Genomic DNA, 27,553 nt, shown 5'->3' on the forward strand with positions numbered 1-27,553 from the left:
AGAAGTACCAAGAGTATAAAAGAAAATGAATTCTCACAAAGATGCAAAAAAGCAAAATAAAACAACAACAAAATGACAAAACAGGGCCAGTATTAAACAATCCGTAAGAAGATTTGCTTTTTTTTTTTTTTTCCTCCTGTGGGTGTTGTTATAAAAGGAAGATGGGCCCTTGGGCTGTTCAGAATCAATTTCTGAACAATAGTAAATTGCACGACAAAGGAAATTACTGGTTAGTGGAATCATTTACAAGTGTTACACATTCAAATGAAAAATATTTATTACATTATTTTTAAGTTGTAATACTGAGTCTCCACTGATTACTGGCAATACAGATAAAAGCCTCTGATCTAGATGAGGTGCCACTGCAGGGCTGCAGGCTGTGGTTTTGCCAGCCCTGCCTTTTCTGGGTCTGCAGGAGTGGATCTGTCCTGGCCTCAGGCCCTAGTCTTGGCTTGGAGGGAGGAGTTAAGCCTGACAGCAGGAGAGGGAGAAGCATCTTGATTGGAGAGTCTTCGTCTCTTCCTCCACCCAACCCAACTGGAGGAAACTGGAAGACCAAAAAGCAGCCAGAGCTTGTTTTCACTTTGTTGATTTAGACCAACTTTCTTTGCAAATAGTTTGACCAGGCAGATCATTGGAGATAACCTCCAATTTCATGCCAGCCTTTAATTTTAGTGAAGATATCATTATGCTTGATAGCAGTGGCAGATCCATTGCTTCCTCCCTCCCTCCCTCTCAGAGGACCTGCTCCACCCCAAGCCCGAGATGATGAACAGCACTAGGTGGCCCATGACCCTGCCCGCTGGGCCACAGCAACAGCTGATTGGAATGAGACAGCTGCTGCCATCAGAGCCATCAATCTCAGCAATGCTGAGCCAGCCAGCATCACTCTCTCTTTCCCTCTGTCTCTCTCTCCTCTCTTTCTCTCTTGAACTTGAAACCAGAAAGACAAGACTGACAAAGTTATGCTTGGGAAGATGTGTAGTGGGGGCACATATAAAATTGGGGAACGAAGCCCTCTGATGGACTATGTATAAGCAAATGTTTGGGCAGGGCATTTATCCATAGGAAGACAATAATGAATTAGACCAAAACAAAAACACAGGTGAGAGAGAGAGTGGGCATGAAAGTGCTGACCTTCCCTTTCCTCCAAGGTCTTGCAGCTGGGTTCTGTGAGATCCCTATAATCCTCATAACACATCCTTTGTTATTTAAGCTTTTGCTTGAGTAGATTTTTTTCTCTTATGACCTACTGGCCCCTGACCATGACAGAAGTAATTTTACACAGTTGTTTAGTCTTTGGAAGTAAGAAGAAAGGCTCCTCAAATTTGGCTGGTGGCCTCTGCTCTTTCCTTCAGCTCAGCCAAGAAATACTTATTCTGTTAGACACTGGCTTGGACTACCTGCTAAGCGGATAACCATGCCAAGGCACAGTGCAAAAGCTACTGGGCATGACACTGACTTACCAGGTTCTCTCAATCTGCCATGAAATCTGAGCAGAGCATTCAAACGCACAACGGAGTTCTTGAAACTACCACTGTCAGAGCCAAGTTGCAGGCAGGGAGTAAGAGCCCTGCAAACCAACCATGGAGCAAATCTCAGGGTAGCGTGTTTAGCTCTGCATGTCAGGAACGGATTAGCCTTCTGGCCTTCTTCTAGCTGCATCTTATCCCTTCCTTAACGCCTAGCTGGTGGTCCGCTGATGTTATCACCCACAAAGACGGAGAAAAGCCTCAGGTTATTTCTTCATTGCTATCTGTAACTTGCCTCTCGGCTGGCATCCTTCCTTGAGAAAAGGAGGTTTGCTTTGGCCAAGAATTCGATTCTGTTATTGGGATCAACCACTTTCAAGTGTTTTCTAACCCAAAAGTCTGCAAACAAAGACTGTAGTATAAGGACTAGGAGATTAGCTCATGCCTGAGAGGGGAGCATTATGTGACAGGTGCAGGCTGGGAAAATGGGAAGGCTCTTTGTGCCCCTTAGCAAGTCCAGTGTGGCACTCCTGCCTCCTCTGAACATGGCCACAGCCGCAGCTGGTGCATGAAGGCAGGGCAGGCCTGGTACCTCACCCTGCTGAGGAAGAGTGCGCAGAAAAGGCTCCTGATCCAGAAGGGAAGCAGTCAGAACAATGTCCCATATGGGCCGGAGGGATTCCAGCTGCCCCACATGAGGATGATCCCTTTTCATGGGGCAAAAGAACTAATGACCTGCAACCACCATGTTTTGTTATTAAGCAAGCTTCACCCAAATTCCTATGTTCTAAGAAATAATGTTTATCCACCTCTAATGAGGGAGAATTACTACATTCAAAGGTCCCCTATAACAGTCCCCTTTGTAAGCCATTGTATCCACATACAAACACATGCATCACACACATACACACAACACACATACACATATACATGCACACAGGCACCTACACAACACAAGCATACAGACAACAGAAAATACACAAGACACACATGCATACAGACACATAAAGCAAAAACATACATGACACACACAGACCCACAACACACACACACATGCACACATACAAACAACACAGACACATGCAATGCATACATACAACACACGATACATTCACCACACATATATACATGCATACAGGTGCCTATACAACACAAGCACACATGCAACACTACACAAAACAAGCAACACAAAATACTGACAAGACACACACATGTATACACAGACACACAAAGCAAAAACAACATATGTACACAACAGACACACAACACACATACAACACACAAAACACACTCTATTAGCTCACACTGGTTCCAAATAAAGTAAAAGAAAATTGTGACTGACATCTCCATGAATTCTCTGTTTCTGCCTTGAGCTAAACAATGAATGGTCTGGAAGCGATCTCCCGCCACAGGCTCCCCACTCAGCGGGTCTGTCACCCTCCACTCCAGCAGGACCTTGGCATCAGGCTGTGCACCTGCTCTGAGCCTGCACGTGCCCTCATGGAAGCAGGAAGCGTGTGGAGAGCACAGGTGACCACCTGCATGCACTTGCACTATGGTGGATGAGGGGCGGGCCTTTCCTCCAGGGCTCCTGCCCCTTAATGGCTTCTCATTTTTCACATGTTGCAATCCTTATGTATATATGTATTTATTTTTTTCATCTCTGCATGGGGGAGCTGGGAAACATGAGGCAGAGCAGTCACCTGCTTCAGAAGAGCCCTTTGCAGATGGAGAAACAAACGCCCGATATATGATCCCACTCTATTGTGCGACCCGCCTGGCGTGGTGCCTGCCTGGTGTGTGATCCACTTGGTGAGGGACCCTGCTGAAGTGTGTCTCAAGCCCTCCTCCATACCTGTTTTGGCCTCTGCAGAAGTTCCTGAGCCACTGCAGTGGCAAAGATGGCCCTGTTGCTTCCTGGGCTGAGCTGCAAGGAGAGTGACAGCCCTGTTACCAGCTGCACCCCGAGGTCTGTGATGGTCACCTTCTCGTCCAGCACAGTGATGGTCTTTTCAGCGAGGATGGTGTCTGACAGAGGAGACAGGATCTGGAGGGCAGAAGCGACATGACAAGGAAAGGCTTTCTGTGGCCCAGGCAACGCCTCCAGTCGCAGGAGGAAGTGCCAGGGTGCAGGCAGCGGCAGGGCAACATGTGAGCCAGAATGAATGAGAACAGGCCTTTCCCACTCACACCACCTTCTAAATCATATATATTGCTTGAGAAAATGTAATGCATTTTTTGCGTAAAGCAAGGTGGTGTCAAGGAGTGGGCAGGTACGGCTTGGCCCTCTCCCCACACCCCACACATCAGCTCCGTTTCCCACCATGCTCCATCCTGGACAGGAGGAACTGACGTTTTCATTCCACTATTAGCTTTATGATTCTTCTACAGCACAGTGTGTATTTTGTTTAAAATTATTTATTTTACTTAAATGATTTGTTTTTTTCAAAAGCCTTCCTATCACCAGTGCATAACGGGTTGGGTGTACTGGTTACATATTGATAGCTTTCGCTCTTGCACATAAAAACCAATGTGCAACTAGAAGGTGGATCCTGCTGGTCCATCTCAATCACGCGTGTCACTGGAGGCCACACCGTACACTTTGGGAAACGCAGCGCATGATGCCTGGTGATGAGGAACATCGTTGGGCATATTCTGATAAACGTAGGTTCTGAATGTCTACGCCTGATGCCCACAACCCAGAGCCTCATTTCTCCTCTGGACACCTGGAATGACCTGGAAAATGAGGCTTATGTGGAATTTAGACCCTGAGCTGGAAATCCTGCTTTTGAGGAACGTCTGTGGAATCACTTCTTCCTCCTCTCACCCTTCGCCCAAATGATAAACAGCTGTCTTAGGCTCCCCACAGCCCCGTATAACTCAACCTTCTAGAAGAGATGGGCTTCATCCTCCATTCGCCTGCTTTCTCGACCTCTTTCTCTTTTCAAGTTTTTGGTGATATTTATGATGTAGGTCAAGACAGCAGTTTTCCCAGGACCCTTTAAGACCAGGAATCAAAGCTCCCTACTTGTACCCGAATGCCACCTTCACTTTCTGGTCCGATTGGGACAATTTAAATGGTGGCGAGCATGAGAGATGTGTCCCCAGAAGAAAGTGGACAAGTGAATTTATGACTCAGGAGGACACAGTGAGAAAAAAGAGAAAAGAACCAAGGCTCGCAGGAGTCGAGGCCTCACCAAAATAATGTTCATGTTTAATGTGTGGGAAGCTGGCCCACTTCCTCTTCCCTGACACCTGGTTTCAGAACGGTATGGCTTTTCCCCTTTGCACTTACTTAAATTATCACTTAAGGGAAGATGTTAATACCAAATTCTCATCTCGCTGTGAGTTTCTGGGCATCAGTACCAGTTTAGCCTATAGATTTATGGTAGGGATTCAGGTCTTTCAACTTCTTAGTCAATTGTGGAGGTTGCAAGCTCTCATCTATGAGGCAGATATGTTTTGTCTGACATAAATCATATTTTAAGGTAGAATTAATGACCATCATTTAGAGAGCCAGAAGATTTCATAAAAAAAACATAGACTTCCAGCTTTTCTGGAAAATTGCAACATATGGCTGCAGTGGACTTGCGTTTCTTCTTGGCAGCTTTTGGCTCTGAGTAAGAGCTTGCCCCTTTTCCACAGGCACCACCACTCCCTGTTGTCTCTCTAACGCTCAGAGGAAAATCAGCTGCTGTCTGTCTTTCAGCACACACCCAGCCTACTCTCCTCACTGATGGTAGCTTCTCAGCCTTTAGAGATCATTAGAGCATGCAACTCCTGGTCTATGGCCCAAACCCATTTATTTTCCTCCTTGGATAAAATGAAGTGTTAGATGTACCAGCCAATTTTCTAGAATGGATATGTTTTAAATCTTCCACGATCCAATCTAGTCTCAGTTATAATGATTCCTCATGCACAGCTGTTTTAGAAACCTCACAGATTGCCTGATAAGACAATCGCATTGCCTGCAGATGGGGCAGCTGCTGAGTAATACACTCTTCCTTTGGCTACAATGTACACTATTTGGGTGATGGCTACACTAACAAGGCAGACAGGCAATATGTCCAGGTAACAAAGCTGCACTTGCACCCCTTACATGTACGCAGAGAGAAAACAATCTCTTGCTTTGTTCTCCGCTGGGAGGTAAATGACCAAACCCTCCCAAGCCTCCCAGAACACCGTTTTGTTAAAGTGTTTCCAAACCCAAGTGTTGCCACTGGTCCTCTCCGTCACCCGCTCCCCAGCAGAAGGGGCCCACAAGACATATGGAGGCACAGTCACTTCACTTCTTCCTTTAGCACGTTTCTGAGTTGTTCAGGTTCTCATCAGGCCCGCGGCTGTGACTCGGTAGGGGCGGCCACAATATCCTGAAGCCGTGGGAAGGTTTAGGTGACCATGTTCAGTGGCGGGAAGTGGCTCAGCAGGAAGTTGCTGGCCGTGCCTGTGATTCAGATCACGTAAGCTCACCTCCAAAGCTTGTTTACCAAGATGGTAACGCCTACCATGGCTTGGGCAAAATAATGTGTTTCAAGCGTGAGCCACCATGGGAGCCAGCCCAGAGTTTCTCACCTATAAGTAATATGTGAGGAATTTTGAGATTCTCATCACATCATTACATGGCTTGTATTGTGGTTTTGTTTGAGATGTGCCACTACATCATCCAGGTTGGAGTGTAGTGGCACGATCTCAGATCGCTGCAACCTCTGCTTCCCAGGCCCGAGCGATCCTCGCACCTCAGCCTCCCGAGTAGCTGGGACCACAGGCATGCACCACCACACTCGGGTAATTTTTTGTATTTTTGGTAGAGATGGGGTTTTGCCATGTTACCCAGGCTAATCGCAAACTACTGAGCTCAGGTGATCTGCCTGCCTCGGCCTCCCAAAGTGCTGGGATTACAAGCGTGAACCACCACACCCAGCCAACGTCACTTGTATCGCTTACTCCACAATTTCTTTGTATTTACCCATCCTAAAAATAGATACCATTCCCAGCAATGAGAAACAGCTGATTTCTCCTCTAGGTGGAGCAGAGGTGGGAAGACAGAGAGACCTTGATTTGGGGATTTTTTTTTTTTTTTTTTTTTTTTACCTGAATGGTGGTCATCCCAAGCTCCTGCCCCATCAGGATCTGTCCGCCTTGCAGCTTGGCAATCCTGGGCTCCTCCACCTGCATGAAGTCATTTATCAGCTCCGTGATGTCCACTTGCCAGTCTGAGCCCAGCAGGTGGGCCAGGTGTCCCCCAGGGCCGGCCGCCTCAGCCACAAACTGCGTCAGGACCCGCACCATGGCGTGCTGGTACTGCAGGGTGCAGCCGCGGCCCCTCCGCTCATCCTCCTCCTCCTCTTCACTGTCCCCGGCAGGCCTGTGAAAGAGGCAGTGCAGTTTGCAGACAGTTACTTGTTGGTCCTCTGTAAGGGGCTGTGTGTGGAGCCTGGTGGGGGCTGCAGAGGTAAGTAGGCCGTGAGACTTCAAGGAGTTTACAGCCAGATATGCAGAGGTGAACTTCAGATACTAACCACTGCTCTGGCATGAGCACTGACCCATCAGCATGGCCGGTGCAGCCAGCAGAGTTTAAAGTGTTCACAGTGGCCCCTCACCTCCTGGTGAGGGGTTTACTACTTTGTGTAAACCTCTCCCCTTGAGTGTGGGCTGGACCTAGTTTCTTTCATCCAATGAAAAAGTTATGGCAAAAGTGATTGGATGGTCACTTTCATGGCTAGACTTGAAAAGCCTGTGACTTCTGTCTTGCTTGTGTTTTCCTTCCTTGGTTCTTTGCAGTTGCTCACTCTGATGAAGTGAGCTGCATGCTGTGAGCCAAGCTGTAGAGAGTTCCACCCAGCTAGAAGCTGAGAGTGACCTCTGGCCAGCACCAGCGAGGAACTGAGACTAGCCAGCAACCGCACGAGTGAGCCTGCATGTAGATCCTTCCCCACATGAGCCTGGAGATGGGACCCCAGCTCCACTGACAGACACTTGGGCTGCAGCCTGTAAGAGACCCTGCTCAGAAGACCCAGCTCAGCCACGCCTGGATTCCAGATCCACAGAAACTGTTTGATAATACATGTTGTTCTTTCTCTTTTTGTGACAGGGTCTTGCTCTGTCACCCAGGCTGGAGTGCAGTGGTGCAATTTCAGCTCACTGCAGCCTCGAACTGCTGGACTCAAGCAATCCTTCCACTCCAGCCTCCTGAATAGCTTGGACTACTGTGAAAGCCACCATGCTTGGCTAATTTTTAAAATTTTATGTAGAGATGTGGTCTTGCTGTGTTGCCCAGGCTCAAACTCCTGAGCTTAAGCCATCTGCCTGCCTCGGCCTCCCAAAGTGCTGGGACTACAGGCATGAGCCACCGTGCCTGGCCGGCATGTTGTTCTTTTAAGCCACATTAACTTTGGGGATAAGTTTTAAACCACCAAGGTTTGGGATAAGCCACTATGTTAGACAGAATGGATAGCTAACATGACAAGGCTAGGGATGAATGGTGTGGCTCTGTAACCCAGCACACAAAGCAGGTGAATATGTAACCCAAGGTGAGGCCAAATGTGATAAGAAAGGCAGAGAGGGCCAGGATGCTTGGAAGGAGACAGATGTCAGCTGCTCCCTCAACATCTGGTCCCTTCTGTGCAGTTTGCCCTTTGATGGCACCTTCCCGGTCTCCATCAGAACAGCAGCTGTTCCCTCTCACACTCACTCCACTGCCATGTCTGAACCCGGCAGCTGTGACAGTGTGTGGGATGCGCTGCAGTGAGACTCAGCTAGGTCTTTGGCGAATCTTCCCCTACAGTTTTTTCCCTCCGCAGCACCAACGGTCATTCTCTAATCCACACCCTCAACTCAATACCAGAAACCCCAGAGACTGAGAAAGAATCATTGCTGAAGCCAGCTCCCAGCTGTCCCTGAGACCCACAGCCTTCGTCCTTGAAGCACCCCCTCTCCCAGGGGTCATGGGACCAAAGGAATGAGCTTGCAAGGAAGGGAATATAAGTTATCCCTCAGATAAGCCCCAATTCTCCACCCCCTGCTGAGTACACAGACTCCAGGAATATTTCCTTGTCTCATAATGCATATACTTTTAGCAATCAACATGTCCCTAATACATGAATTCTTATACACGGTTTCTCTGAGATGACAAAGTCTGTGAATGAAGAGCCTGAGCTCCTACCACTCTGTTTACATGGTACTCATGTGGTTACCCGATGGTAGATGGTGGAGACTCCTGGGGCTCTACCAAGCACCATCGGGGTAATGTACCAGACACTCAGTGGACAAGCCTCAGACCTCATTTCACCAAGGCAGAGAGCTCAGAGCTTCTGGACTGGAGCGCAGAGAGGCAGTTCAGGTCAGGTTGACCCTGTCAGATGTCCTTCCAGGGAACATCTGCTGCCTCCTTCTTTCCAGCATCAATTTTCCCTTCTCCTAGAATTTGTTCATTCGTTCAGCCTTGGTGCGCCTCTTCCTCTAGCTCCTCTGGCTCTAGGTGGGGAGTCCAGCCAGCCACTCAGTGTGTTTGAGGGCCTTGGCTACAGTAACTAGATAAGGGAGGCCACAAAATCCCAGTGAGGATAAGACTTAAATCCAGGACTTTGCTGGAACTAGTGGGAAGGAGAGGAGGCACTTTCTGCTGGAGTTGCAGAGAAGACAGGATGAAAGCCTGGAACCTCCCGAAAAATGCTGATAGAGAATGAAGCCAACACAGGGCAAATCCAAGCTGAGCGGTGGAGGGAGGCTTGGTCCTTAGGGTACCACATGCATCCTCAGACCCAGTCATGCCCAAATTTACCACCCCGTACACTTCCTTCTTAGCCTGCCATGGAGTTTCAGGGACATACCCACCTCCTGCTGGAGACGATGGGCACTCTCCAACCCTTGATCTGATTGAGCTCGGTGTCAGAGACCTCGATCTGCAGCGGGAGCCGGGGCACCCACACCGTCATCTCCAGGGGGCTGCTCAGGTGCTGGTAGGTGAAGTTCACCACCACGTTGACCTTGCCTTTCATTTCTTTCCCATTGACAAAGACGTAGTCACATCTGTCAGAAACCTGTGAAGAGGTGAGAGAGAAAAGGGGAGGGAAAGGTGAGCTTTCATCCCGTTGCATGGCGCAAGGAGGAGGAAAGGGAAGTGCCCTGGCTGGTGGAGGTGCTTCCCTTTCCTCCCCTTACTGTGGGGAGGAGGTTCTGGTATGGAGCAGACATTGGGTGTTGCTTTTGGGTAATAATAACAGACGCTGTTATGAAAGGTGCTCTCTGAGTACCCAGGCTTCCTGGGGTCCCTGTGGCTAGGTTGGTGGAGTCCTCCCCAGGGGCTGTGTGTGTTGCCGACAGCTCCTGCCACATCTTCCGTAGAAGACTGCCCTTAGGTGAGTGGAGCTGTGTCCCTCAGAGTTACCCGGGAGTTATGTCCTGCTCACCCCGCTTCTCTGCCCAGTGACTACCTGGTGGGGTGAGAAGCCCAGGCTGTTTGCCTCAAGGAGGGACCCATGCACAGCACAGCTCATTCTTAAGAGCTCCTCAGGGAGCTGGCTGTGCTGCACCCGGACCTGACCTTGCTTAGCCCCTCTTCTTCCCCTTCTACTGTCTTCACTCCCATGCGGGTGTATCCTGAGAACGTCCTCAACAGAGCATGTGCAGACCACTTTCCCCTGCAGGCACGGGGTGGATTCTGAGGCCCGTCCTGCAGAGTTCCCTAGAGGGCCTCGATGAGGCACAGGGGTGGATTCTGAGGCCTGTCCTGCAGAATTCCCTAGAGGGGCTCGATGGGACTTCACAGAAGTTGGCCACCATGCGAGCTAGCTCAATGATGCACCTCCTGCTGGTTTTCCAAAATGTGTCCTGTCTTGCTGCTCACTCCCTCATTCTGCATCCAGAGATCATTCCCCAAATAAAGCACCTGTTCTCAAGTGCACGTCACAGGCTCCGCTTTTCAGGGAATCCAAACATGTGGATTCGTTTCATCCTCAGAACAACCACAACGCTAGGCACCACTGCCATTCCCACATTCCAGATGAGGAAGCCGGCAGGAGTGGGGGAGCCTGCCTATGTTCCTCTACCAGGAAGGGTAGAGCCAGGATTTAGCCCCAGAAGTCTGGCTCCAGAGCTCAGGCTGCCAACTTCTACCTGGTGCAAGAGGGCTCCTCCATGCCAGTGCTGATGGGAAGAACCAAGTTCAATGTAAGGATTTTGTTCTCTTGTCTTGTCTCCTAGCTTTCCTGGGGGAAGGCAATGAGTCCTTTAGTTTTCATCCTAAATAAGAATTGGGACATGTCTTTGGGAGAGTGTAGAAGACTAAATAATAGCTCCCAAAGGTATCCACATCCTCATCCTTGGTATCTGTAAACGTTACCTTACTTGTCAAAAGGTATGTGACCAAATTAAGGATCTTTTCCCCTCCCAGCTTTACTGGCAAATAAGTACTTGGCAGGTACAACTGCATCACTCTAGGCTGTACATCTACAACATGATGTTTTGATCTACATGTGTACTGTGAAATAATTACAAGTTAGCTCACATATCCATCACCTCACATAGTCACGCGCGCGCACGTGTGTGTGTGTGTGTGTGTGTGTGTGTGTGTGTGGTGAGGACATTTCTTAAAATTTGTATATATTTAGGGCGTCCACGTGGAGTTTTGTCACATGGATATAGTGCACAGTGGTGAAGCCTGGGCTTTTAGTGTAAACATCACCCAAATAATGTACATTGTACCTATTAAGTAATTTCTCATCCCTCAACCTCCCCCTAACCTCCAACCCTTCTGAACATCCAGTGTCTATTATTCCACACTCTTTGTCCATGTGTCCACTGTATTTAGCTCCCACTTATAAGTAAGAATAAGTGGTGTTTGACTTTCTGGCTTTGAGTTGATTCACTTCAGATAATGACCTCTAGGTTCCACTCATGTTGCTGCAAAAGAGGTGATTTCATTCTTCCTTATGGCTGAAAAATATTTCATTGTATATTTATATATTGTATATTTATTGTATTATATATACATACTATATACAACATATATAATACAAATTTGTATCATATATACAAACTTATTTTATTATATATACAATGTATATTGTATATTTATATATAGCATTATATACATTGTATATAAATTTGAATCATGTATTTATGTATATTGTATATAAATGTCATGAAAAGGTAACGTGTGTATAACATATGAGTGCAGGTATTTTTTCAATGTAATGATTTTCTTTTCTTTGGGTAGATACCTGGTAGTGAGAGTGCTGGATAGAATTTTAGTTCTTTGAGAATTCTCTATACTGTTTTCCATAATTAATTTTCCATACTATGTTATATTCCCATCAATAGTGTATAAGTGTGAGAACATTGAAGACCCACTATCTTTGCAAATCCTAAGTCTACCATACAGTATTATTAACTAGAGTAGCCATGCTATACATTAGGGCCCCATCATGTATTCAGCAGCATAACTGAAACTTTCTATCTTTGACCATCCTCTCTCCATGTCACCCACTTCCCAGCTCCTGGAAACCCCCATTCAACTTTGTTTCTATGAGTTGGACTTTTCCCCACATATAAGCAACGTCATGTAGGATCTGCCGTTTCGCATCTGGTCTAGTGCACTTAGCATCATGTCCTCCAGGTTCATCCATGTTGTTGCAAATGCTAAGATTTTTTTCTTTGTTAAGGCTGAATAGTATTCCACCGTGTATATACACCACATTTTCTTTATCCATTCATCCACTGAGAGACACTTAGGTTGTTTCCAAATCTTGGCTGTTATCAGTCATTAAATTAAGGGTCTTGAGATAGATAGGGAGAGCATCCTAGATTACTTGGGTGGGCCCTAAGTGGAGTTGACTGTCCTTATAAGAGGGAGGCAGGGAGAGATTTGACTGCAGCGGGAGAAGAAGGTCCTGTGACCACAGAAACAAGACGCTGGAAGATGGAGGCAGAGGCCCAGGAAGGAAGGAGGCAACTCTGGGGGCTGGAAAACGCGAGGAAGCAGAGTCCCCACTAGAGCCTGTGGAGGGAGGACAGGCCTACCAACACCTTGATGTCGGCCCAGTGGAGCTGATTTCAGACTTTCGGCCTTCAGAACTGGAAGAGAATACATGGGTGTCCACCATCTCACAAAGCTGCTGGGTTTGTGGTGTGATGGTTTGTTATTGCAGCTGCAGAAAACAAATTCCAGGAGGGAGAGAATGACACACCGCAGAGCCCCGGGGTGTCCTCCATGACCAGGATGTCCTCCATGACCGGGTATCTTCCCTGACCAGGGTGTCTTCCCTGACCAGGGTGTCCTCCTTTACCGGGGTGTCCTCCCTGATGGGAGTGTCTTCTCTGACCGGGGCGTCCTCCCTGACCGAGGTGTCCTCCCTGACTGGGGTGTCCACCCTGACCAGGGTATTCTCTCTGACCAAGGTGTCCACCCTGACCAAGGTGTCCTCCCTGACCAGGGCTTCCTTCCTGACTGGGGTGTCCTCCCTGACTGAGGTGCCTTCCCTGACCGGGGTGTCCTCCCTGACCGGGGTGTCTTCCCTGACCGGGGTATCCTTCCTGACCGGGGTGTCCTCCCTGACGGGAGCCTTGCTGGTTAAGCTTAGAGGGGGACGTAAGGGGCTAGGACCCCTGCTTGTTGAGCCCCTAACACGTGTCAGGGTTGGAGGCTGAACGCGCTTCCTGCTCATCTCACCTAGTGTTCACAGCCACCCCAGCAGGCACTGTTATTGTCCTCATTTCACGGGTGAGGAACCAGAGCCCGGAGATATAACTTTTCACCAGGACACAGGGGGCAGGGAAGGGGCGTAGACCAGATTCAGCCCAAGTGGGCGCCTGTGGCCTCCTGCTCCAGGACAGCTGTCTCTCCTGCCGAGGGCTCTCTTGCAGTCTGCCTTTTTAGAGGATAAAAACCTCCTTTTAGCACTTAAAGGGGTGTGAGGAAAAGCACAGCAGAAATGACTTGGCTGTTCAAACATTGTAAAGAGCATTTCCTATGCAGGCCCCTTTCACCTTCACGATGAGGCAGTCAATGTATGAGAGCAGCCGCTATGAGCTTCCGTCTCCAGGGTGATCGATGGCGCTGAGGAGAAATGTGGGCCCAGGTCCGGTTATGAGTGGGAGGTGCTTGTGTCTTCAGTATCTACCACCAACAAAAGTCCTTAAATCTGATTGAAAAGCTGAATGGCACATGCTCCAGTGGCTTTATTATCATCTGTGGCCTGGCCACACAGTTCTCCTTGCTTCAGGGGCCAGGGTGTCTTTAATAGGAGGCTTTTTCTCTCTCAAGTGTTCCATTTCTAACTCAGGCTGAATCCTCATAGGTGAGCTGACTTCTCAAAAGAAAGAAAGGGGCTGGGCGCAGGCTCACACCTGTAATCCCAGCACTTGGGGAGGCCAAGGAGGAGGATCACCTGAGGTCAGGAGTTCAAGACCAGCCTGGCCAACATGGCAAAACCCCATCTCTACTAAAAATATAAAAAAATTAGCCAGGCATGGTGGCATGCACCTGTAGTCCTAGCTATTCAGAAGGCTGAGGCAGGAGAATTGCTTGAACCCGGGAGGTGGAAGTTGCAGTGAGCCAAGATTGTGCCACTGCACTCCAGCCTAGGTGACAGAGTGAGACCCTGTCTGAAAAAAAAGAAAAGAAAAGAAAAGAAAACGGGTTGCAGAATAGAGAAAATTGAGCCAACATTCAAAACTTTGACGATTTCACCTTAGAAATTTAGATTTCTAGCATCGCTTGAGAATTCAGGCACTGGCGAAATGGGGCCTCCAATCTGACTTGGCCCTCATGGGGCAGAGTGGCACTGAGGTTTCCAGTCCTTCCCACCCCACAGTGTCTTTTTGACCCCAGAGTTGACCAGCTTTATTTATGGTCTATCTCATCACTCTTCTAATAGAGAAATGTTTCTCTCGAGTCATGTCTCCACCCAAAAGTGGAGAAAACAGAAGGGGAGGGAGCCGTGTGTTTCCAAGACAATTCGGAAAGAGTACATTGCTTTATGAAAGGGAAGAAAATTCCTGTGCGTCTCCTAGGCAAATATAGAATGTCATTGTCTAATGAATACAACTGAAGATGCCATTATGATATTCCATCAGGCTGGTCTCTGAAGACCTTACTTATGCTCACCTGGGCTCTGGGAATCTTACCTCAGTTCACCTGGGCTCTGGGGACCTTACTTCAGTTCACTTGGGCTCTGGAGACCTTACCGAAGTTCCCCTGGGCTCTGGGGACCCTTCCTAAACTCACATGGTCTCTGGGGACCTTATATAGGCTCACAAGGGCTCTGAGGACCTTACCTATCCTCACCTGGGCTCTGGGGACCTTACCTATGCTCAGCTGGGCTCTGGAGACCTTACCTATCCTCACCTGGGCTCTGGGGACTTTACCTAAGCTCATCTCAGCTCTGGAGAGCTTACCTATCCTCACCTGGGCTCTGGAGACCTTACCTATCCTCACTTGGGCTCTGGGGTCCTTACCTACCCTCTCCTGGGCTCTGGGGTCCTTACCTACCCTCACCTGGGCTCTGAGGACCTTACCTATCCTCACCTGGGCTCTGGAGATCTTACCTAAACTCACATAGGCTCTTGGGACCCAGGTTCCTGAGCCTAGGTGAGCTTAGGAAGACACGAGCCTAGTCCCCCATGAGTGGACCTGGCCCCAACTCCATCCTGGTCTGGAGAGACAATCTGAGATGTGTTCCTCCAACAGCTGGATGGAGCAGAACTTCTTCCAGCATTCTGACCTTCATCCTTGCCTTCATAGCTCTGTTCATTGCATTAGATTGTTAGACATTCCAAACTCCCCCTCTGGGAGATGAACTGGAGAAATGTAATGGTCTAGGTGAGCCGGCAAGACCTGTTCATTACTTCTCGTTAAAATATGACTAACTGTACATGTCATATAATTTATTAACTACCACGTTACAATGCTGATGGTTTGAAGGGATGATCTATTAAAACTCTTGAACCCCTTTCATAATCCATTTCCGGCCAGTCACACTCTTCCGTTATAGGGATACAGTTAATATTTCTGACTCTGGTGTGCATAATCCGGCACTTATGTGAATTTAATGCCATTTCCTTCTTTTCTGTTTAAATGCTGTATGAATTTAAATCTTATTTAAATATCGCCAACATTCTTGGTTAAATTTATGTTCTAATATTTCTCTCTTTCCTTTTTTTTTTTTTTTTTTGTTCAAGAGCTACAGCTACAGTTGTTGAAATTCCGTCTTTTTTCCCCTCAAACTTTGCAGAAGTAGACATCCTACAGGAATGCTTGCATCCAATTCTCAAGTTAGGTAGCACCTTTTTGTGCTTAGTCTCTGTCTTGGATTAAAAATGTGGATCACCTGAGGTCAGGAGTTCGCGACCAGCCCGGCCAACATGGTGAAACCCGTCTCTATTAAAAATACAAAAAAATTAGCCAGGCGTGGTGGCGGCGCCTGTAATCCCAGCTACTTGGGAGGCTGAGGAAGGAGAATCGCTTGAACTCAGGAGGTGGAGGTTGCAGTGAGCTGAGACTCGCGCCATTTTACTCCAGCCTGGGCAACAAGAGTGAAACTACGTCTCAAAAAAAAAAGATAACATTAATAATAGTGGTAACAATAATAGTAGTGGCTAATATTCATTGTTTGCTACATGCAAGGTACTGTACTGAATGTCGATAACTTCTTCCACTTAATCCTCACAACATATCTATTAGATTGGTACCCTTACCCCCGTTTGCCAGATAAGAACATTGAAGCTCAGTGTCCTATAGCCATGAGGGGCTTGCCACACTGGGCTAATCAGAGGAGAACTTTAGCTCATTATACTAGGCTTATTTATTGGAAAACAACTTTCCCTAACTCAGGTATATTTGTTAATGAACAACACACCCTTTTCTGTCAAGAGATGAGCAAGTTTTAAATGGACGCACTGGAGGACACACTGGACCAGTTTCAAATGGATGCCGTGGAGGACATGCTGGACCAGTTTCAAATGGATTTACTGGACTGGAAGAGGATGTGCAGGGACATGCCACAGATGGGCTTCGGGTCAGCAGGGATGCTCCATGTACAGAGGGAAAAAGAGGCAACTTGAGCCTATTGTGGGCTGAATTTGGTCCCCTCCCTAAATTCTGTTTTCAGATGACATGATTGTATATCTAGAAAACCTCATCGTCTCAGCCCAAAATCTCCTTAAGCTGATAAGGAACTTCAGCAAAGTCTCAGGATACAAAATCAATCTACAAAAATCACAAGCATTCTTATACACCAATAACAGACAAACAGAGAGCCAAATCATGAGTGAACTCCCATTCACAATTGCTTCAAAGAGAATAAAATACCTAGGAATCCAACTTACAAGGGATGTGAAGGACCTCTTCAAGGAGAACTACAAACCACTGCTCAAGGAAATAAAAGAGGATACACACAAATGGAAGAACATTCCATGCTCATGGGTAGGAAGAATCAATATCATGAAAACGCCCATACTGCCCAAGGTCATTTATAGATTCAATGCCATCCCCATCAAGCTACCAATGACTTTCTTCACAGAATTGGAAAAAACTACTTTAAAGTTCATATGGAACCAAAAAAGAGCCCACATCACCAAGTCAATCCTAAGCCAAAAGAACAAGGCTGGAGGCATCACACTACCTGACTTCAAACTATACTACGAGGCTACAGTAATCAAAACAGCATGTACTGGTAACAAAACAGAGATATAGACCAACGGAACAGAACAGAGCCTTCAGAAATAATGCCGCATATCTACAACTATCTGATCTTTGACAAACCTGACAAAAACAAGCAATGGGGAAAGGATTCCCTATTTAATAAATGGTGCTGGGAAAACTGGCTAGCCATATGTAGAAAGCTGAAACTGGATCCCTTCCTTACACCTTATACAAAAATTAATTCAAGATGGATTAAAGACTTACATGTTAGACCTAAAACCATAAAAACCCTAGAAGAAAACCTAGGCAATACCATTCAGGACATAGGCATGGGCAAGGACTTCATGTCTAAAACACCAAAAGCAATGGCAGCAAAAGCCAAAATTGACAAATGGGATCTAATTAAACTCAAGAGCTTCTGCTCAGCAAAAGAAACCACCATCAGAGTGAACAGGCAACCTACAGAATGGGACAAAGTTTTCGCAACCTACTCATCTGACAAAGGGCTAATATCCAGAATCTACAAAGAACTTGAACAAATTTACAAGAAAAAATGAAACAACCCCATGAAAAAGTGGGCAAAGGATATGAACAGACACTTCTCAGAAGAAGACATTTATGCAGCCAAAAAACACATGAAAAAATGCTCATCATCACTGGCCATCAGAGAAATGCAAATGAAAATCACAATGAGACACCATCTCACACCAGTTAGAATGGTAATCATTAAAAAGTCAGGAAACAACAGGCACTGGAGAGGATGTGAAGAAATAGGAACACTTTTACACTGTTGGTGGGACTGTAAACTAGTTCAACCATTGTGGAAGTCAGTGTGGGGATTCATCAGGGATCTAGAACTAGAAATACCATTTGACCCAGCTATCCCATTACTGGGTATATACCCAAAGGATTATAAATCATGCTGCTATAAAGACACATGCATACGTATGTTTATAGTGGCACTATTCACAATAGCAAAGACTTGGAACCAACACAAATGTCCAACAATGATAGACTGGATTAAGAAAATGTGGCACATATACAGCATGGAATACTATGCAGCCATAAAAAAGGATGAGTTCATGTCCTTTGTAGGGACATGGATGAAGCTGGAAACCATCATTCTCAGCAAACTATCGCAAGGAGAGAAAACCAAACACCGCATGTTCTCACTCATAGGTGGGAACTGAACAATGAGAACACATGGACATGGGAAGGGGAACATCACACACCGGGGCCTGTCGTGGGGTGGCGGGAGGGGGGAGGGATAGCATTAGGAGATATACCTAATGCTAAATGATGAGTTAATGGGTGCAGCACACCAACATGGCATATATATACGTATGTAAAAAACCTGCATGTTGTGCACGTGTACCCTAGAACTTAAAGTATAATAATAAAATTTAAAAAAAAGGATGAATAGATAAAAATGTCTTCACGTGGAAAAAAAATTCAAATGAATCTGACTGTATTTGGAGGCAGGGTCTTTATAGGGGTGCTTAAGTAAAAATGAGTCACTAACATAGGCCCCTAACACAATATGCCTGCTGTTTTTTTTTTTTTTTTTTTGAGACGGAGTCTCACTCTGTCACCCAGGCTGGAGTGGAGTGAAGTGGTGCGATCTTGGCTCACTGCAACCTCTGCCTCCCAGGTTCAAGCAGTTCTCCTGCCTCAGCCTCCCAAGTAGCTGGAACTACAGGTGAGCATCACCACAACCGGCTAATTTTTGTATTTTTAGTAGAGATAGGGTTTTGCCATGTTGGCCAGGCTGGTCTCAAACTCCTGACCTCAGGTGATCTGCCTGCCTTGGCCTCCCAAAGTGCTGGGATTATAGGTGTGAGCCACCGTGCCTGGCCTGGTTTCCTTTTAAGAAGAAGAGATCGGGGCATCAGGGCACACAGGGCAGAGAGACACCAGGGATGCACAGGGGAACGGTCATGGGAGAACACAGTGAGAAGCAGCTGCCCCCAGGCAGGGAGAAACCAAACCTGCACACACCTAATCTCTGACTTCCAGCATCTGCAACTGTGAGAAAATGAAGCTCTGTTGTGTAAGCCACCTGCTCCTTGGTATTTTTTTTTATGGGAACCCTAGGAAACTGCAATCAACTGTGCAGATAAATACAGTCAGCCATTCAGTCCCTAGAGCCTGCTTTCCTATTCCAGGAGGAAGTTGCCAGCCTGCATGGAGAGGAGGCTAGCTGGGAACCCAGGGGAGAGCCAGCTCCTGGTGGGGGCGTCATAGATCAGAGGTGTTAAAGCTGCCATCGAGGACAACTGTCTACCTGGCAGCCTTCCCAGGTATGCACACGCAGTGAGTTGTTTGATTCTGACAGTAACCCAGCAAGGTAGGCATTATTACAATCTCCACTGTGCAGATGAGAAACTGAGGCACGATGAGATTAGGTGACTTGCTAAAGTTCACACAGTTAGGATGCCTTGGATCTGGGATTGGAATCCAGGCCGTTCTGGGTCCAGAGTCGGCCCTCATATGCCTCACATGCCACAGTGGGATCGTGAGGTCTCTGGGGAGCAGAGGCTGAGACAGAAGGTCCATTAGGCCGTGATATCTGTGAAGGAGGAAGGGAAGGACCCAGGATGGCAGCGAGAGCTCTTGGATCAAGAGGAAGACCCAACAACATTTCTGCCAACTCACCGGAGGGGTCTGGAGCAAAGAATGGGTGTTCAGGGAGGAGCCCCACTTTGGTGAAAGTGGCCAGACCCTTGAACCACCATCTTTGTCAATAGCTGGGGCTACCTGAAAAAGAGCGGGACTCAGCTCAAAACACAGGGCCCCCAAGGAGTTAAGCGCTGGGTGCTGTCTGCTACCAGCACTCCTTGAGGCTGAGTGACAGTGCTTTCTGGAAGAAAGTCTGAGTCTCTTTCCCTGTCAGCCACAGTGGGCCTCTTAGTTATGACACGGAACAGGGATATTCTGGTGTTTTTGGAGTCATCTATACCAGAAGATTCCATATATAGTCTATATTCTATAGCCTATTTTCTTCTAAAATCAGAAATTCAAATTCCCAGGAAGCTCTGTTATTTTTAAATGAAAACAGAACATTTTTACACAATCTCAAATTTCCACTTTCAGTCCTTTCCTGGGTCAGAGGAAATAATGCATTCAGTGAATGTTCTCTTTTCTTTGTCCTCAAAATGGTCCACCATGTGGCCTGGGTCATAAGATCTCAGTTGTCTTCTCACAGTCACTGATGAGCAGTCTGATAGGAAATCATTTTAATAACAAGCCACCCAAGCCACTCTTGCCACGTGCCAGGCGCTGGTCCTGGCCGGGGTTTCTCTGCCCCTGCCCTGTCCACATTTGGGGCTGGAGAGTTCTTTGCTGTAGGAGGCTATCCAGGGCGGTGTAGGCTGCTGAGCAGCACCCCTGGCCTCCACCTCCAGATGCCAGTAGCATCCCTCTCTCCAGCGGTGACGACCAACAGTGTCTCCAGACATTGCTAAAGAACCCCTGGGCGGCAAGAGCACCCCAGGTTGAGAACCAGTATTCTCAGCCCTGTTGGTAAATGTATTTGTTTAAGCCCCATGACAGAGCTTTTATGAGTCTCTGTTAGACAGATGAGGGGACTCTCTGAATGAATGCACATTCTTCTGTATGTTTCTTTTTCTTTCTTAAAAAAACAAACATATTTATGAACATTTACATCGCCTATATCCATAGAAGAAACTTAGGAATGAGTAACTCAAAGAGATGACTAAAATTTGAGTATATGTAGCATCTTCCACAAAGAACAATAATTTTATAGAGAAATAACAGGAGAAGGGAAATGGCCTTAGGCCTCCAATGGTTGAGAAACTACAGAAAGGTAAATATATGGGGGAAAGTAATGGAGAAAGGTTTGTTTGCAGATTTTTTCTGTGTCAACTCTGGGCTAATCACAGTCTAGAGTTATCTCCAGTAAAGGAGAGTTTATATCGTCCATTTACGTAGAAAAGGAGAGGGTAGACAGAACTTTTCCTGCCTTTGTTTCTTATTAATCACGTTTAACTCAACATAATTCTTATGTCAAAAACACATATTTTTGGGTACATTCTGCTTCCCTTCAAGCTGAAAGCTTGTATTCACAAACAAAAACTGCATATGCAGAAGTGTTTAATTTTAATAAAGTCCAGGGAATCAATTCTTTCTTTCATGGATTACACCTTTGGTGTTGTATCTGGAAAGTCATCACCAAACACGATGATATCTAGAATTTCTCCTATGTTATCTTCTAGGAATTTTATCATTTTGCATTTTTACATTTAGTTCTGTGGCCCACTTTAAGTTAGTTTTTGTGAGGATGCAACCCAGAAGAATAAAATCAGAGGACTGACGTGACTCAAGTTCAAGACTACCTGGAAAACCGTAATAGCCAAGACAATATGGCATTGCTGAAGGAATAGGTAAATTGATGAATAAGACAGAAAAGAGAGCCCAGAAACAGACCTGCATAAATGTGGCCAACTGATCGTTGACAAAGGAGTAAAGGCAACTCAATGAAGCCAAAGTCTTTGACAGCCTTTTCAGTAAGTGGTGCTGGAACAACTGGGCACCAAAATTCGTAAGAATGATAGTGATGATGATGATGAGATGATCACAGAGCTTGCATTCTCATGTATTTTGCTTTTTCAAACCATGCAGTGACAAATGTCCTCGTGCCTACCTACTCGGGCACAGATGCCTTTTTTTCTAGGGTCTCTACCAAGAAATGAGTCTTACAGTAAGATAAGGCAGTATTTTAATTCCACTAACTCCACTGTCCTTCACAACAGCCCTGTGAGGTTGGCGTTATTACATCTCCATTTCTTCTAGATAAAGAACCTTGAGACTCTGGGAGGTGAACGTATGTGGTAGACTGCATTTTCCAAAGATGGCCACAACAGTCTCTTCTGCCTGCTCACGTCCTCACCAAAGTGACCTTATTACGTCTCCACTGGAGAGGTGGAGTCTAATGCCCTTGCCTTGAATCTGGGCTGGCCTTAGTGAGTTGCTTGTGTTGAGGCTCAGAAACCATCTCAAAATATGTTCCCTTGACATGCTGAACTGAATAAGCAGCCTCAAGGTCTCTCTGACCTTCCAACCATCACCCTCCTACCCTCTCTTAATCCTCTGTCTCCCTTAAAGCACAGGATAAAGTTCTCTGAGGTTCCCTTTTCTGCCTAAAATCTGGACCCCACAGGAAGAAAACAATGGCCTCTGGTGCCTTCTCTGAGTTTTTATCCACTGAATTCATATTGCAGGAAGAAAGATGGAAATCTGTCAACACAGCCGGATAGACTTTTGTCACAAAGCATTTCCTGCTGTGCAGGCCCTACAGACTTTGCCCCAGGCCACTGCCCATTCCTCAAGCCCACTGAATTTCTCTAAAAATCATTTACTATCCCTCTAAAATCATCCACATTCTCCCATCTTCCTTTCCCCTAAGAAGAGGGGTATATAACTGTCTGTACACCTTATTGCGTCAGGTTGGGGTAACAAATCTGTGATTTTCTCTCCATGCACACTGATTAATTTTTATGCCATTTCTCCTATTAACCTGCCTTTTTTGAGCTGACTTTTCAGCAAAACTTCAGAGGGCAAAGGAGAAGCTTTCCTTTGGCCCCCTGCACTCAGCCAACAGAATTTGACAGAAGTCTGAGCTTTCTGGTGCCAGGTCACAAAAAAACCTTCCACCTATGCTCCTGGAACACTAGCCCTTCAGATGCCCCCTCACAGAAGCCAGCCTCTGTGTCATGGGAAGCCCAGGCCAGACTGAGGAGCCACATGTGGACCCTTCAGGCCACCACCAGCAACTGCTGTTCACATGGGTGGCCGTGTTGAACATCAGCACAGTTCCACCTCCAGACGGCTCTATGCAGTCTGCAGGAAAATGAAGGAACACAGGAATTCTCAGCAGGTGCAGGTCAGAAAACCTTCCATGTTCAGTCCCACCTTAGCAGAAATCTGCAACATCCTGGAAAGGACAGATGTTGCATTCCATTAAAAGTGGGAGCAAAACCCACTTTATTTTTTATTTAATTTTATTATCTTTTTTTTTGGGACAGAGTCTCGCTCTGTCACCCAGGCTGGAGTGCAGTGGCACGATCTTCGCTCACTGCAACCTCCACCTCTCCGGTTCAAGCAATTCTCCTGCCTCGGCCTCCTGAGTATCTGGAATTGCAGGCACCTAACACCACCCCTGGCTAATTTTTTGTGTTTTTAGTAGAGACAGGGTTTCACCATGTTAGCCAGGCTGGTAACTCCTGACCTCAGGTGATCCACCTGCCTTGGCCTTCCCAAGTGCTGGGATTACAGGTGTGAGCCACCGTGCATGGCCAAACCCACTTTAATTAGGTCATTGAAGGTCAAGGTGACCCCAGCAAGTTGCAGAAGACTTGGAGAGCGTCTGAGAGGCTGACGGGTTGGCTCCAGGCCGTGCCTCATGGTGATCTGAGGTCAGTTCAGAGAATCTCCACCGTGGGGTTTTATGTCTGACTGACGCAGTGCAGTCAGCTGAGGATGGCAGTGAATGTGCAGAACTTATCTTTCTGTCTTTCCGAGGACAAAGTTACTTTAAAAAATCAGCCAGCCCAATTCTATCTTCCAGCAATACTTGACATATAATAAGGCCTCAATAATTTTTTTCTTGAGTGAATGAAAGTATTGCCCATGTCTTACAGATGAGGCAGCTGAGGCTAAGTGACTTGGATAAGCCATCTTGCTGGTTCCGTAGAGGTCTCCTGATATAAAAAGTCTCATTAGTTAAGAAAACTATCATCTAAGACTCCCTTGGCCAGTAACTTTCTTTTATGCAAAGAGAAAATGTCAATTTACAACTAAACCTAAATGAAATGGAATTCAAATACTCAGGGTGAAATCCTAGGGGGAGGCACTGAGGAAAGGACAACTGTCTGGGGGTCGGTGGCAGGGACTGAAGCTGCACAGCACCAGGCGGTGGCAGGGATTGAAGCTCTGCAGTGCCAGTCAAGGCAGGGATCGAAGCTCTGTGGCACCAGTTGATGGCAGGGGTCTAAGCTTTGCAATGCCAGTTAATGGCAGGGATCTAAGCTCTGTGGTGCCAGTCGGTGGCAGGATCTAAGCTCTGCAGTGCCCATGGCCCATTGGTTCATCCTGGCCGAGCCTCCAACAAACAGCCCCGTGCAGCTTCTTTGCCTCGAGCATTTGTCGATTTGCCAATTCCTGTAGTATAAACGCTCGTGATTTCATGCCGCCAACCCAAAGTCACTGAATGCAGAGTTGGGAAGAGATGTGCCACCATGGCTTTTGGTAGCTGGTATGACCAGCTCAGTGGTCTCCAGTTACTGGAGTCCCCACCATTCCCTCTTGTCTTGCCACCAGCACTTGAATTTGCAGCCCCTGGAAATGTGAGCACCAAGCAAGAAAAGAATCAACAACCCCAGCTGGCTCCAAATCCAGCATTCCAGGTTAAAAAACTATCTACAAGAGGAAACTGAAACTCCTCACAGTCAGAGCTACACTCTACGTTTCCCGAGGTTGCTTAGTAACTAAGCTGCAGATCTAGGGTTTGTAGGCAGGCTTTCTGGTGGAGGCTTTCTCACTCCAAGGTAGTTGCTTGTTTCATTACCTCATGCTGTTTTTTTTTTTTAATTTTTTCTACCTAGGCTGTGACAGTTCATTTATCATATATTCCAGGGACAATGGCATTTGTACTGATAGTGGAATCGTAGAAAATAGGAGGAAAAACACTGACAGCAACCCAGGTCCTTTGACGTATTTCTGACTATAAATAAAAACAATTAGATGCAAACAATATTTTTGAAAATATAGAGAAACCACCAGTCTTTTGGACTCCATGATTCATAATCCCCCGCTTCTCTGTGTAGATGATCAAATTTGTGATTCAAAGCTGCTTTTTTTTTTTTTTCTCTCTCTCTCTCTTCATGGAATGGAATGAAAATGGAAACAAGCCAGGTCTATGACAGCCTAGACATTTGGGGAGTGAGATGGAGAAGGTGGCAGAGATGACCCTTGCCTGGGTATTTTTTAGTCCATTTCCCTCTGTGTTGTTGATACCTTTCTAATCCCCAAGGAGCACAAAGGAAAGTAAACAGAGGCTGCATTCATGAATCAGGCCAGTGAACTGGCAAATGAGTCTTGCGTACGCAGAGACTCACTCTTCTCTTTCTGAGCCTGCTGGAAAAACACCCTTACCTTTAATCACACACATACACATGCACACACGTGTACACACTTACACATGCACACACACGCATTCACATATGTACGCATGCACACAAGCACATGCAGGCACATGCATACACACACAATGCACACATGCACGCACACTCGCACATTGGCATATGCACATACACACATGCAGGCACATGCATACACATGTACTCACACAATGCACACACACACTTGCATATGCACGCACACACGCATACACACAACATACACACACATGCACACACATACACACATGTATGGATAAAATATAGATAAAGAGGAAAAACTGGAAACCTCAAAAAAATGTCTAAATGGACTGATGTTTCTTCTGCTACCAGGTGTTGAATTTTGTTTCTCCTTTTGCTAAAACTTTCTCTAAGCCTAATACTCCTTGGAAACAAAACCCACAATCCACTTTTGAAAACTGCTGAAGATCTTTTTCTTTTCTTTGGGATCATAAAATATTCTCGACCCTGAACCAGCTGCAAAAGTGAAGATGAAGTTAATACATGCTTCATATTTGGCCCAAATGTCCACTTTCCTGTTTACAGCCCTTGAAACTTTTGCAGAATCAAGGCTATGGTCTTGGGAAGATAGAGGCTGCATTGCCTAGCACATTTAGGGTAACCAGAAGCAGAGTGTGGCAGCACAGGGGAACAACAATTACTGAATTTTGTTTTCTAGAAATGAGACACAGGAGGCATACATATCAGCACATTTACGAAAGTAAACATCGTGGAAGGCAGTTATTGTCTCTGAGCTCCAAATCCACCCTTCCATGCTCTGTTTTGTGACCCTACAAAATCAGCATATGTTTGATTTACCAGCTGTTTTCTTGTAGGCTCTTCCAGTGAGGGAAATTAGAAGGAGGCCTCCAGGCTGGAGGAAGAGGAGGGATTTGCTCCTTCATCTCTTCTTCCTGGGCTCCTTGTCTTCTTGCTGTTCCCATGAGCATTAGGACAGTAATGCTTCACCCCACAGCATCAGTTCCTTCCCACAGCAGCAACTGGATCCAGTTCACAGTGTCTCCAGCACTTGCAGAACCAGGCTCATTTCACTCCCTCATGGACAATACCATCAGCCAGCCCATGCCCCCACCTCGGAGGCCTGGCTTCCACTCCCAGATTTGGAGGAGCCAGCAACAGCTGAGCAGCAAGCTCTCCTTGGAGGGAGCCCCATCCAGACACACAGGGCATCTATAAGCTTCCAAGTTGGGATAATTCCAACCTACTCTTTGTTCCTTCAGCAGCCGGGATGGTGGCTGCTTTATGCCTCAGGTTCCAGAGTGTCACCCAGGCCTCTGCTTTCCCTCCTGACCTCGTGATCTGCCCACCTCAGCCTCCTAAAGTGCTGGGATTACAGGCGTGAGCCACCACGCCTGGCCTAGGTAACCATCTTTATGCTAAAATATCTCCGTACAAAATCACAAGCATTCCTATACAACAACAATAGACAAACAGAGAGCCAAATCATGAGTGAACTCCCATTCACAGTTGCTTCAAAGATAATAAAATACCTAGGAATCCAACTTACAAGGGATGTGAAGGACCTCTTCAAGGAGAACTACAAACCACTGCTCAATGAAATAAAAGAGGATACAAACAAATGGAAGAACATTCCATGCTCATGGGTAGGAAGAATCAATATCGTGAAAATGGCCATACTGCCCAAGGTCATTTACAGATTCAATGCCATCCCCATCAAGCTACTAATGCCTTTCTTCACAGAATTGGAAAAAACTACTTTAAAGTTCATATGGAACCAAAAAAGAGCCCGCATCACCAAGTCAATCCTAAGCCAAAAGAACAAAGCTGGAGGCATCACACTACCTGACTTCAAACTATACTACAAGGCTACAGTAACCAAAACAGCATGGTACTGGTACAAAAACAGAGATATAGACCAATGGAACAGAACAGAGCCCTCAGAAATAACGCCGCATATCTACAACTATCTGATCTTTGACAAACCTGACAAAAACAAGCAATGGGGAAAGGATTCCCTATTTAATAAATGGTGCTGGGAAAACTGGCTAGCCATATGTAGAAAGCTGAAACTGGATCCCTTCCTTACACCTTATACAAAAATCAATTCAAGATGGATTAAAGACTTAAATGTTAGACCTAAAACCATAAAAACCCTAGAAGAAAACCTAGGCTTTACCATTCAGGACATAGGCATGGGCAAGGACTTCATGTCTAAAACACCAAAAGCAATGGCAACCAAAGCCAAAATTGACAAATGGGATCTA

General features: G+C 46.4%; 1 protein-coding gene across 2 annotated transcripts in view; it reads right to left on the minus strand.

The window, feature by feature from the left end:
• Positions 1 to 27,553, minus strand: part of TMEM132D (transmembrane protein 132D) — an 820,982-nt gene that overhangs the window by 5,090 nt on the left and 788,339 nt on the right. For both annotated transcript variants that reach the window (XM_034934836.3, XM_034934834.4), the window contains 3 exons: positions 9,306 to 9,511; positions 6,564 to 6,837; positions 3,328 to 3,519 (listed from right to left, as the gene is read on the minus strand). In XM_034934836.3, the coding sequence (XP_034790727.2) occupies positions 3,328 to 3,519; positions 6,564 to 6,837; positions 9,306 to 9,511 (672 nt within the window). The remainder of the gene's footprint in view (positions 1 to 3,327; positions 3,520 to 6,563; positions 6,838 to 9,305; positions 9,512 to 27,553) is intronic.

The sequence above is a fragment of the Pan paniscus genome, chromosome 10, assembly GCF_029289425.2.
Source record: "Pan paniscus chromosome 10, NHGRI_mPanPan1-v2.0_pri, whole genome shotgun sequence".
NCBI lineage: Eukaryota > Metazoa > Chordata > Mammalia > Primates > Hominidae > Pan > Pan paniscus.